Below are 13,117 nucleotides of genomic sequence, written 5' to 3' on the forward strand. Positions count from 1 at the left end.
ACCGACCACTTCTGGGAAGTTTGCATCATTGTATTAACACACACCAGAAAGCTCCAGAGCCACAAACTGACATAACTACACTTTTATAGAGGTGCCGACACGTGCTAATGATCCATTAAAGAAGTGTTTGATTAGCAGAACCTGGCTGCTCTTTAACCTCTTAAAAATATTAAGAATGTACTTAATTTACAGGACTACATTATATATATATATGCACTGTGTATAGTACAGTTTTACATAGCAGTACAAACAGTTACTGTATAGGGATTCAGGTTGATGTAATTTAATGTGCTGAAAGGAGATCCCTGGATTTGGATCATTTACTCTGCTAATGCAGTGAGGCATCCTGTTAATCCAATGTTTCACTGAAGCCCTCCATCTACCTTTTAAAACGTATACAAACCAGATCATAATAGCTAATCTCGCTCACAATCCATCACAATTTACAGGCTACTGTAATATGTAAAGCACAGAGGGGTCGGCTGTACTGCACAAACTAATGAGAATTAACATCCATTGAGACATCAGAGAGGCTCACAGTCATATCCAGGACAACTTGATCCCATTTACCACCAAACAAAAGTGTTTGAGTTCAGAAGCATCGTGGTCAGCTGTAACCATGGTCATAAAAAGCATTGGGCATGTTGACATAATGGTGGTAGTAAGGAACCAACTAAGCTTTCCTAATGTGGGAGTCAACCAGTAAGACCACTCCCTCCACCATCATGACACACAAGATTATGACCATCATCGTCATCATAACAGGATAACCTAGGTACACAGATTAGTCCATGCAAACACTCATTTCATGAAAATCATAATCCGAACCAACACTTTGAGCAGCAGTTTTTGCAAAAAGGGAACGGTGACCATAAAATGACCATATATTCCTGTGACCTTGACCACAATTGTGTACAATTTTGATTAAATCTGACCAACACTGTAGGAGTAGCAAATCTTGTGAACTGAACGAACAGAGAGATGAATGAACAAACAGGCAACGGACGCCACAAGCTTCGGTCAGATGAGCTAAATAACTGAACTGTAATTACATCTGCAGATAAAGAAGATAAGCCTAAATAGGATTTGTCATGTTACACATACACAGTTACAAGCTTGGACGTCTTTTTGTTAACCAAAAGTTCAGAACACACACTTTTCTAAACAGTTTTTTCTACTCTTATCTGTATGATGTCAATGAGAGCAGATATCCTCATGCACTCATGAAACAAGCAGGATTCACAGAGGACCTACATTAAAAAATTTTTTTTTCTTTTTTTCTGAACTATGAATGTAAAGCTACTTTAGTACAGTCTGAGAATAAATATGGCATCATGGGGGAGTATAAAAGGTCCTGCTCCAAGCTTTGGAATAACCTTCATTAGGAAGGGAGAGATGTGATATTAAAAAGCTTTCACAGACGTTCTTAAGATTTAGGTCAGCGAGGATCTCAATGTACCCTCAACTCTGTACAACAGATCAAACGAAGTAAACGAGCAGAATCATGCAGAATCTGAATAATCATTAAAAAGAATTCCCATCTGGTAAAATTCACACAAATAACTTGAGAAGTCTGATTAATAACTGCCTGAAAACTTCAGTGCAAGACTTGGAAACTTCTTGAGATCACGTCTGCAGAAACATTCATTCTTGATTAGCTGTCGTACAACTTCATTTTTGTTTGTTAGAGTATATTAAATCACGCAGTAAGTATTAGTTGCTTTACATGTAGAGTGACATAAAAAGTTATTTTAGAGTTACTGACCTCATGAAAATCAGGCTGTCATTTTGAAAACACTGATCGATAAAACGGAGCGCACCATCTTTGTGGGGTCTCTGTTTGTTTCCACACTAGACTTATAAACACATTAACTCCCACATAATAAAAAAAACGCCCTTGATTAGCTAATTACAAACACCTGGCGCTCTACCGTCGTACCACTTTAGAGTGCACGAACTTTATGAATGAAAGCTTCAATTTTTTCAAGTGTCAGTTTCAAATCTATCGTGCACTCCACTGTCACATAATAGTAATTTTGTACTCATCAGTACTTTAATGAAAATTGCAGCATTTGTCAGCCTGCACACGAAGCAGATTCACCTCCGTGCTCCTCCCGCCTCGCTGCAGTGCGTTCACGATAACACTGCCCATGGCTGCATCAATACAGAGTTATAGCTTTAAACATTATATTAAGCATCATTATTGTTTCCAAATTGCTTATAGTTAGGATGGGAAGTATTGCCGTAGAAACACGACAGTAATACAGTCTGACAGATGTGCGTAACAGGCAGTACATTTACAGGACTTACCCAGTAAGGCCATGAAGCAGATACAGATGGCAAAGAGGGAGCTGAAGCTGAGGCCCACGTCCTCCCTGTATATGGCCAGTGTCGTCTCACAGCGGTGTCCTCGGTAACCCTCCGGGCAGTGGCAGGTGAATTTGGAGGGCGACTGGGCCACGCAGGTCCCGCGGTGACAGGGCCGCATAGCACAAAGGGTGTACACGCAAGACTTTTTGGTCCCGTTTACACTGATCATGTGACCAGGAGGACATCTGCAAAAGACAAGAGTTGGATAGAGACAGCAGGCGGTCAGGAACAGAGAAAACAAGCAAAAAAACCCACCTGTATATTTCATGTAGATTAACATTAGACATGTTCGTGACATTTGATAAGGTGAACAACATGAGAATAAAAAGAGAACTGTTACTGTTACCTCATCAGAATATACACTCCTCTTATATTATGTAGCTGTGAAAGTCAAACGTGACAGTGTGGCGAGTTCACAATAACTGGTGAGCCAAAAGCTCAGGTTTCAGAACATTTTTTCTCCATTGGTGGATCTGTAGACCTTTGTGACATCACAGAGCGAGGCTGAAATGCTGCAGTATTAACACACTTGTTCCTCTCTGTCAGTTCTCTGATGTCCTGACCTCAGGGAAGAGGAAACAACGGCAGCATGAACGCTCTGCTTCAGCTATTATTCTGAAATCGAGGGCGATAAGACAGGACAAGGCACCGGAAGACTGGGAATTTTAGGAATGTGTGCAAATACTTAAAACTATAAATAAATGCATGTAGCGCAATTATTGTATTCAAATGATGTTTCTCTAAAACATACTTGAGCAAAGAAAGTGTGCAATAAAATAGTTGAACAAATGCAATTGACTAAAAAGTTACTGAAGTAAGCTGGCTTGTCATTATCTCCCTCTGGTCTTAACGGAGTTATTTACTACTTTAATAGGTGATCTTACACAGATGTACACTTGAACAGAGAACTGGACTGCAGGGGATGAAAGTGCTGACAGTGGCACTGGCAGTAACTAGGATGGTTTTATGCAGACAGGGGCACATTTTCTGCCTCACTTCAGAAAGCACTACTATAATTAAAAGCTCATTTGGGTGTAACAGTTCAAACAAACATTTTATGAGCCCATTAATTCACCATCCCATTCAAAGTCTATGGAAAAGCTCCAGGCTGAACATTTTGATGACATCAGAGTCGTACCTCTGCTCTCCGCAGATATGCTCGTCCTTATAAATATTGACTTAACTTTACTATGAAAGGAGCGGCGCTAAATCCAAATTGGTGCTGTAATTCATCTCGTAACTGCTCTTTCTCAGCTACAGAAACTAACCCAGACGAGGCAGTAAAGGGTTAATTTCCTGTATCTTCTCCCAGAATCTGTCTCTGAATTATGTTCTTATCTGCTTAGCTATTTAAACTCACTGTGTGGGTGAGAGTCTCAGGAAATCTCAACGTTCGTTTTTAATGCAATTCCTTGAGGACACAGTTCGATTCAAAATCCATTTTTGATTCGATATGAAAGAAAGGCAGGAACTGTGCTTTGGCTTTTATTTTAGTACATTGTGTACCAACACCTTTGATTCCTTCTGTCATGAAATATAAGAATTCAGACCAAGAGAAAACAGTGGGGAGAAGACGTGTGAGAACAAGCAGGCTTTCATTTCACCCAGTCATTTATTTAAAGGCATTAACTTAGAGCGTTACCAAAGCACAAGGTTATGAGATCAAAGGCAAACTTCTAGACCAACATCATGGGCTAATTTTTTGGTAAACAATGGACGTTTATGTGTGTGATTGTACTAAGAAGTAAATAAGGCCGAGCTCTCTGTGGTGTTGTTGCTGCTGTGCTGTTTCCAGCAGTGAAGAAAAGACTCTCTAACATCTGCAGCACCTTTGAAATGAAAAAAGCTGAAATAAGTTTATTTTCTTCAACCAAAAGTTGGTAGATTATTATTTTTTTGTTGGCTTCAGTGTGAAGGTGGCGGTCAGTCAAAACCGTTCAGCTTATGACGAAACGAAATGAAAACGTTTAATGTAAAAATCTCATTTAATCGAGACAGTTAAGACGTTGGACATCCTCTGTCCTCCAGTGCCACACGCTTGCTTGGCGAGAAAAAGGTTGCTTGTTTAATTCCAGGCAAAGACCCGAATTCTCTTTGTCAGGAAGGGCATCCGGCATGAAACCCTGCAGGGTCAAACATGGGGAGCTAACAGATGTGGCTTTTAAAAGAAGCTTTTTCATTGGGCCAGCTGATGTGGAGGTTTTCCAGGCATGCCCAACTGGGTCTTACCCCAGGGTAGACAGGGAACTTGTGGTGAATATACATCTATGAGCTGGGCGTCAGGATTCCCAAGGAGTAACTGGGAAAACCTGCTGGGGATAAGAATATCTGGAATACCTGCATGGGCCATGGTTTACACATATACTTTACCATTAATCGTTTGGTTAAATGCCCCAGACAACTTAATAACTTAACTAACTACTATTTGTGAACCAGGTGATCGCTGGGTGTGGTGTCAGTCTCGTCACCGTTTGGTTAATTTTTAGAAATTCTTTATTTTCAGACAGCAGTTTATGTTCACAGGACAAATATCAGAACAGATACGATGTTCTAATTTGTGTTACGACTCGGCTCAAAAGCCGCAACATAAAAAAGGAGATGAATACCAGAGTGTTAGTGAGAAGAGGTTTGGCTAAAATAGCTGGTGCCACCAAGGCAAAGACTAGTGAGCTTCTCGAAAGCCCGCCTCTGGTATGCTTCTATCCACACCTGACTGGGTGTGGCCAATTAGCAACAGGTGACCACACTGTGGAGATTAGGGGCTGCAGAGGGGCGTAACGTTTGTCTTTAACATGAAGGACTGCTGTTGACGAGGGGCACATTTTTCTTAATCCTAATCAAGCATAAAGTAAAAATACAAAAACCAGCGATTTGTGCCACGGTCCCCTTCTAATCTTCTAAAGTGGACTTGGTAGGTTTCTAATTTTCTCTGGCTAATAAAACCACAAGCAGTGAGCAAAGGACACAGGTGGCATCTGACAGCATGAGGTGATACTAGTCTGATATACAATATAGCTGTATACAAAAAAACTAGTCTTTACTAGTCTTTAGTACAGATAGAGTGATCACACACAAACCTTAAATATATGCGAGGATAGACTAACTTTTACTCTCTATGATTTTGAGAAAATGATTCTGTTGCCGGCTGGGGAGGATAATTATTTATGCAACTCGCTCTCCTTTTCCTCTAATGTCCATCTTGTACAGGATGCAGCTGTGAGGAGCTCTAACCAGTGCCAAAACAAGTAGATGCAACACTTTTTTTACCTTTTATGTTCTGCAGGACTTTTCTAAACTGTCATCTCATATAGCAGCATTTCAGAACGAGCTACCGCACATTCACCCCACGAGAGTTTTCAGTCGTGGCTCCTACCCCAGAACTCAGGAGAACCATCTTAAGAACAAACGCAAAGTGGAATTACTTGTCCAAACCAACTGAAGTCAGCATCACCATTAAACCATTTTCACTGTTCAGTTTATTTGTTTTTGTTTGTTATTGCAGATGTAAATATCAGTTTTTAAAATGACCACGTTCCTATCGATCTGTTAGACATTTTAAAAAGAAAATTAATTTGTGCAAAGGATTATTATGCCACAATCATAGCCAAGCACTCGGGAATAATTGTAGCGCGGTTGGAGCCTGTGTAGGTGTTGAATACAGGACACCTGACTGTCTAACAGAAAACACAGCTTCTCTTATCATTACCTGTCATTAGCCATGACTGCAGTTGGTGCTATGAAGAGTGCCTTATCATAACATGGAGCCTGTGTGCACTGTAATCAGTGACAGGTGTGGAGCTGTTAGACTTTCTGAAGCATGATTAATAATATGTTTTTATTTCTCTGGTGATAGAGATGTTTTTCATCTCAATGTTATGCTGTCATGCAGCTTGGGAATTCTGTTGCTTTTCTTAATAATGTGCTCTGGTAAATAAATAGTAAAGGTAAAAATAGAACTTAAAATATGAAATGTGCTCACAAAGTTCCACAACTCTGTCTATAAATGAAAAAAAACCTCAAAATATTGTTTTTTATTCTGCTGATCTCTGCTTCACGATCATCTCTTTGTGCGTCTCTCCATGACTGAACCCATTTTTGATCACTTACTGGAGTCCACTTCTGACCACATCTGTTTGGGCTCTAAGATTTCAACATGCCTCCTGGAAATCTTTTGAGGAATACCGACACTTCTGCATGAAACCGACTCTCTTACAGTTGGTGATGAGAGCTGGGTCTTTGGCTTCGATCACCCGGAAACCAGCGAGTGTGCGACACTGAAGGTGGCACATTATGTTAGAAACATGTGCAGCATGAATTTATTCCTTAGGGTCAAAGTGTCTGTCTATAACTTCTAGTATATTGTTAACTATCCTACTCACTAACATCGCCCATCCTCAGAATTATGTTTAGATTTTAGAGCTTTTATTTTAACATAATGGATGAGCAGCAGTGGGCTTTGCAGAAGGCAAGTGGTCAGAATGATAGGGTTCGTCTAAAATATCATTAATTTAAAGCTTTTGCAAACTACTTGCCATCCTTCCTGTGCCTGCATGGCTGAGATACAGAGACGTGGCAAATGTAAAATCAAAGTTTTTTATTTATTTTTTTTATCTTGTTGTGAGGCCGGTTGGATGTGCTGCCATATTCTCTGAAACGCCTGTGGAGACGGCTTATGGTTGAGAAATGAACATTCAATGCACGGGCGACAGATCTGGTTGACATTCCTGCTGTCAGCATGCCAATTGCACGCTCCCTCATTGCTTGTGGCATCTGTGGCATTTTGCTGTGAGACAAAACTGCACATTCCAGGGTGGCCTTTTGTTGTGGGCAGTCTGGGGTACACCTGTGCACTACTCATGATGTCAGATCAGCATCCTGATGTGGCACACCTGTGAGGTGGGATGGATTATCTCAATATGGCAGATGTGCCCACTACCACACATTTGGACTGATTTGTGACCACTGTTTGGGAGGGATGGTTATATTGTGTATCTGGAATGAATTTTAGGTCTCTACGTCCATCCCATGGGGAATGGGAGCAGTAACAAAGGTGTTGCGTTTATATTTTTGTTGAGTGTAGTACTGTCTCTGTTTCCCCTCGTGAAGCAGTTGGTGCTCTGACAGATGCTTCGCCTCCACAACTGGAGGTCTGATCTGACGCCACAATAAGCTTCAATTAAACACAGTTTCGACTTTTTGATCCCCTCGACTATCCCCGCTTAGATGTGAAACAGTTATACTCTCTCTGTCTCCATTTACGTTTATGATAACCTGACTACAAACAGTGAATTTGTCATATTTTCTCTTTTCTTAAATGGAAAAAAAAAAAGGATCTGACAAATCTGACTGTGTCCCTATTTATTTGAGCCCAAATGCAGCATTAACAGCAATTACTTGACTATTTGACGGTGGCCCTCCAGTTAGCTTCAAACACTTGGGCATGGAGTGCTCACTGCCAACATTTACTACCCTTTAATCATGTTTCAAGGTTCAGGTCAAGTACTGGAAAGAGAACAAGGCGAACAAATAAGCACTAGGAGAATAGAGAGTGTGTGTCTATGTGTGTGTCTGTGTGTGTAGCCGCGCTAGGGAGGTTAAAGCGAGATGAGAACCATACAACCCAAGAAATGGAGGGATAGGAGGGGCAGAGTGCAAGAATGAGAGCCATTGTAAAAGAAGAAAAAATAAATTGGTGGATAGATGATGTGGGTGAGTGGATGAGTGGATGAGAGGAGTGGGAAAAAGGGGAAAGGCCAGATTAAAAGCTAGGAGGTTGCACACACTGAATAGAGGCTGATGTTTCCAATGGCAGAAAAATAGCTGAGATTAGTGGATGTGGCTAAGAGCTCTCCGTGTTTGATTCGCTCTGTGCCACAGGAGAGGGTTGTTAGCGCGCTGCAGCTTTTCGTTGCACGACATTTCCCATTTCCCACCGACAAACTAAGCCTTTTAGAGAAATTAACGCAGTAGTGCGTGTGAAACGTTGATCAAGCAAATGGGTGAATCCGATCAGGGTGAGAGGGGTTGAAAAAATTAATGTTGTTTTTACCACATTTAGTGGCCGAGCAGGTGGGTTCGCTGCATTGTGCGTTATGTTTGAAAGGGGGACAGGACTGCAGCTTTCTGTGGGTTTCAACTTTTGAAAGTCTGTCTGATGCCAACTTCAGACAGAAAATAACGGTGCCCAGAGTTCAAAGGCATTTGGGCCAGTAAATATACATGAATTTTCACAAATGTATTATTAGCAAACATTCTTTCTGTGCAAGCATTTATTTTAGGCAAATTGTAGTGAGTATATTAATGTAATGATGTGATCATATTAAAATGCCTTTTACCACATTAGAAAAAAGTATCATATTTAGATTTGGTTGATTTTCCCCTCAATGTAGTTTCCTTGGGAAGGAGTTCTTCCAGGACCTCTCCTGTTTTGAGTCTGAACCCGACTTTCAGAGAGCACTAATCAGTGATGCTCACTGGACCTCCTCCAGCATGTCCAAAAGTACAGCTCAGGCATGCACGTTACAGCAGACCATGTAGGGATAGTTTCATGTCCATGAAATTCAAAAAGACATGCACACTCACGGCCTGTTGTACTGACTAGAAATAAACTGTTTAGTCTCTGGGTCTGAGAGATCCTGCTCAAATCACCAGCAATAATCCTTGAAACTAAAGTAAAGTCGGCTTGATATTGAAGTTGATGCTTGCTCTCTGCACACGTCTGATTTCCATGGTGCATACGGTCAAGCCACGCTAGAAGTGGTCCAAAGATGCACAAGTAGATTAGCTTGAACGGCCCGCTAGCATGCGCTACCAAAAATAGTGCTTTGTTGTGTATCTGACGGACGAAAGCCAAACCAGTTCCACACCACTGAAGTTTCTGGTTCATCTGTTTCATTCAACGATCCGCTTTCGCTCTTCTCATTCTGCGTCGTAGCCATGTGCGTACGTAAACAAAGGCACCGCGCATGCGCGTTTTGCCCATATTCTATCGCGATATTTCATTTTTCATTTTCTTATCGTTGCCCAACATTACACCGGTATTACCGTGAACGGCATGATATAGCCCAGCCCTACTCCTGGGTAAGGTGTTCTGGGCACGTCCTACCTCTCAGCAGGGCACCTTACCCAGGACATGCTGGAGAGATTATGTCAATCAGCTGGGCTGCGAATGCATTGATGTTCCCCCAGATAAGCTGGAGGGCGTGGCCTGGGACAGGGAGGTCTGGGCTTCTCCGCTTAGGCTGCCACCCCTGTGACCCGGCCCTGGATGAAGGGAAGTCAATGGATGGATGGGAGGAAGCTTTTCTCTGATAATAGTGTATACATTTCACCGTACTGGATTATTTTACATGACTTTCATGTCATAAAAGTCTACAGATCAGTATTTGAGACAGATATAAGATGATTTCACTGTCACAGGTTTAGCAGCTGCTCTGAGCCTGTGGCTAAGGAACTTTATTTCTCATTCATGGAGAAGATAGTATTTTCAACAGGAAACTAAATGAGCAAATAATTTGCAATGGCCTTCAACCAGTTTGGCACTTGGAGGCTGCCTGGTAGTCGCCTTGCATTTATTGCTCCTGATTTTTTAAAAAAAAGTTTAATAAGAAAGAAGCATCACAAAAAAACTGAGTTAATTGAGACTGTGTGTAAAATAAAATTCCACATCCCTGAAAGGATTTGTTAATTGGGCCTGTAGAGAGAAAGCAAAAGAGTAAATTCAGAAGGAATTGCTGAGAATTAGCTGGAGGTAGTTTGTGATTTCTTTCCATGTTTAAACCACCAAAGCAATCAGAGTCACATTCAGTAATCCTGCATTTCTATAACTCCAAACTTAATAAAGAATGATCCGAACTGGTGCAGCAGAGGCTGACGTATCTTGACTTTTACGTCTGGATCCTACAATTCCAATAATGCAGCTCCCTGCTATAATTTTGTTAGACCTGATGAATGACCACAGCTTCCGCTCTCATACACACACGGTTTTATTGCAGGCCCAACTGAGATTTCAGACATGCCCTGAAGTCATAGAAAGATATTACAGAACCCTTTTCAGAGTCTGAGAGTCAAACAAGAAAAGTGCTCATTGTGTAAAATCATTTTTAGACAAGAAATACCCAACATTTACTACCTCGTCTATCTATCACTGTATATAGTGATGGATGGGCATGGCTGCACGCACGTTGCTTAGGGATTCTGTTGCCTGTGCACTGAATGACTGGCATTAATTTATTCATAACATGATTAAAAAGTAAAAAAGACACGAGGAATGTGGTCAGATTATAGCTCTCATTATATCATTAGATCACCTGAGATCTGTTCAGGGTTTGGGATGGATTATTGCTCATTTTAATGTAATTTTCATGTTTGGGACATCCAAATGGGGAATTCTGGATTGATTGTAATTTCAAAATGCACAAGGTTAATGTGCTTTCTTTTTTTTAGCACGTATGCCACCATTTATAGTACAAGAAACAAAGAGCTCATGACCTGGTGGATGTTTAAAACTGCTCTGCTCCACTCCCACACATTTCAGACCATGTTGAAACTGTTACAGATTCCAAAAGAGTCAGTCTGCTGTCCTTCTTGTTCCAGTGTTGCAAGTTGTTGTACAGGATGCCAGTGTGGACCTTTTCTGGTCTTCCTTTACTATTTGCTTTGAATTGGCTGCCGTGCATTCAAACATCCTTCGTGTTTGTACGCACGAGCAAATGTGTGTTTTGTTAGAAAATGGTTTCCATAGAATTTGCACAGACATTTTAGCTTTACAGTAAATAAAAGCTCAGGGATGCTTTTTCTTTTGCAGTTTTAAGTGGGTCAGGGCTGGGTTATTTCAAAGCATCTTTATATGCCTATGAACAAAAATAATATCCATGTCAGAGGCTGAGAAGTGGTTTCAAAGGGAGCAAATGGGTTTAAACGCAAGTGTTTTCATGCTTTTGACTCACAAGGAAGAGCGTGTGTGCTCGACTGTGCAATTGCATTCGGTATGCGTGGGTTTGTGCGCGTACCTGCATTCGTGCACTCTCCACAAGTCAACGCAGGTAAAAGGGGGGCTACATTGGTTCCTTTTGCAGGAGTCAGATGAGCACCCAACAGACAGGCCTTGTACGCTGACCTGGGAAACCCCATCTCGTGGCTGGCTGTCCAGCGGCATGTAGCGACCATTGAGGCGTAGATCCCTCATGCAGCCTGCAGAGAGAAGAATGGAAATGAGGGTTCAGCGGAACAACAAACAGACTTTTTATTTGCATTTATGTACACGGACACAAAATGAGAGCAGAGCTCTGCTCGTGTACCTGGTAACAAATAAACTGCTGGCTCCAGTTCTACCACTTGAGGCATAAATCCACCCACTCACATTTTGACGTCTCCAAGATTTAGCAAAATTCCTCTTTTGCTGCAACAATGTCTAGTGAGCTTTTGAGTGTCAGGTATTTAGAGCAGAATCTAATAATCCGTCATTCATAATGTTGTGGATAACAGGAAAATATTTGTGTTGGATACTTTATTATGTTCTCCGCGATGCGCTGACAACTTAGATGTGTCACTCGGGCAAACACCTGCTAAACTGTGCTAAAGGGAGTAAATACATTTGAAAGGCTCATTTTTATTTTACTCCTACTTCTGGTTTATTACAGTTTGGTTTTTTTGGATTTTGGCAACTGTTTCTAATCCCCGACTCCTTTTTTTCCTATATCAGAATTAAAGCAAACACCCTTCACAATGAGGCTCCCAGACCGACTGTAAAACATATTTACCAAGCAAAGAAGCAAATAAAAGAACGTGTAGGTAAGAACTCAATAGGATTTATATCAATTAATACTACAAGAAACAACCAGCTATAAGTCACAAAGTAAAACCAAAGTGGTTATTGTATTATTGTTGTTACTCTACTGTTGTTTTTATATTACCTCAAGTCTCATCTGCTTGAATAAAGAAAGAGCTCCCCATTAAGGAAAAGCTGTTGATTTACAGCTCAATCCATGTTTCTACCTTCACAAACAGACATGAACTGAAGTGACTGAAATGAGTTTTCTCCTAAAGGTTCGTCCTCAGAGACAAGACGAGGAGCTCAGGTATTCTTCAGGGGCTCAGAGTATAACCGCTCAAGAATACCTGAAGCAGCTTCCGCACTTGACTAGGAAGCCTCTTGCCCAGCTTTTTGGTGAATTGTTTCGGGCATGTCCGACTGTGTGGAGTCCCTGTGGCAGACCTGGGACATTCAGGTGAGAACACACCATGTACCCAAGAGCTGGTACAGGGTACAGTGGATGGATGGGTGGATCAGGAAGTATTATGGTAAGTCTTTAGGAACTGTATCATGCAATAAGATGATCTTTTCAAACTGTTAAATCCACACATCTGAATGATTCTCAGTTATCACAGCCAGTACTGATGGCCTGCACACACACTGACATAAAACCTTTAAACCAAGGAGCAAAGGTGATTTGTTTCTTTAACCTCCTAGGACCTGGCGTCCACATATGTGGACATCACATTTTGGGTTATTTAGACCAAAATACTCAATTTTGCTCTACAAGGGCCTGATATCCACTTACGAGGACATTATGCTGCTACTGTTCTATCGAAATTTTAAACAAATATCCTCATATGTGGCTCTCATTTTTCTTAAAAACAAAAATAAGGTAAAAAAATCTGGTAATTCTTTGTTTTTACATTCATCGGGTCCCAATATGCCCAAATATCAAAGAGAAATTAAAAATGCATGTCGTGGAAGAGTTCG

General features: G+C 41.1%; 1 protein-coding gene across 1 annotated transcript in view; it reads right to left on the reverse strand.

Moving 5' to 3' along the window:
* Window positions 1–13,117, reverse strand: part of LOC101467318 (neural-cadherin) — a 344,359-nt gene that overhangs the window by 26,242 nt on the left and 305,000 nt on the right. The window contains exons 34-35 of the mRNA XM_076888121.1: window positions 11,382–11,562; window positions 2,311–2,555 (exon numbers count right to left, since the gene is read on the reverse strand). Coding sequence (XP_076744236.1) covers window positions 2,311–2,555; window positions 11,382–11,562 — 426 coding nt within the window. The remainder of the gene's footprint in view (window positions 1–2,310; window positions 2,556–11,381; window positions 11,563–13,117) is intronic.

This window comes from Maylandia zebra, linkage group LG1 (genome assembly GCF_041146795.1).
Source record: "Maylandia zebra isolate NMK-2024a linkage group LG1, Mzebra_GT3a, whole genome shotgun sequence".
Lineage (NCBI taxonomy): Eukaryota > Metazoa > Chordata > Actinopteri > Cichliformes > Cichlidae > Maylandia > Maylandia zebra.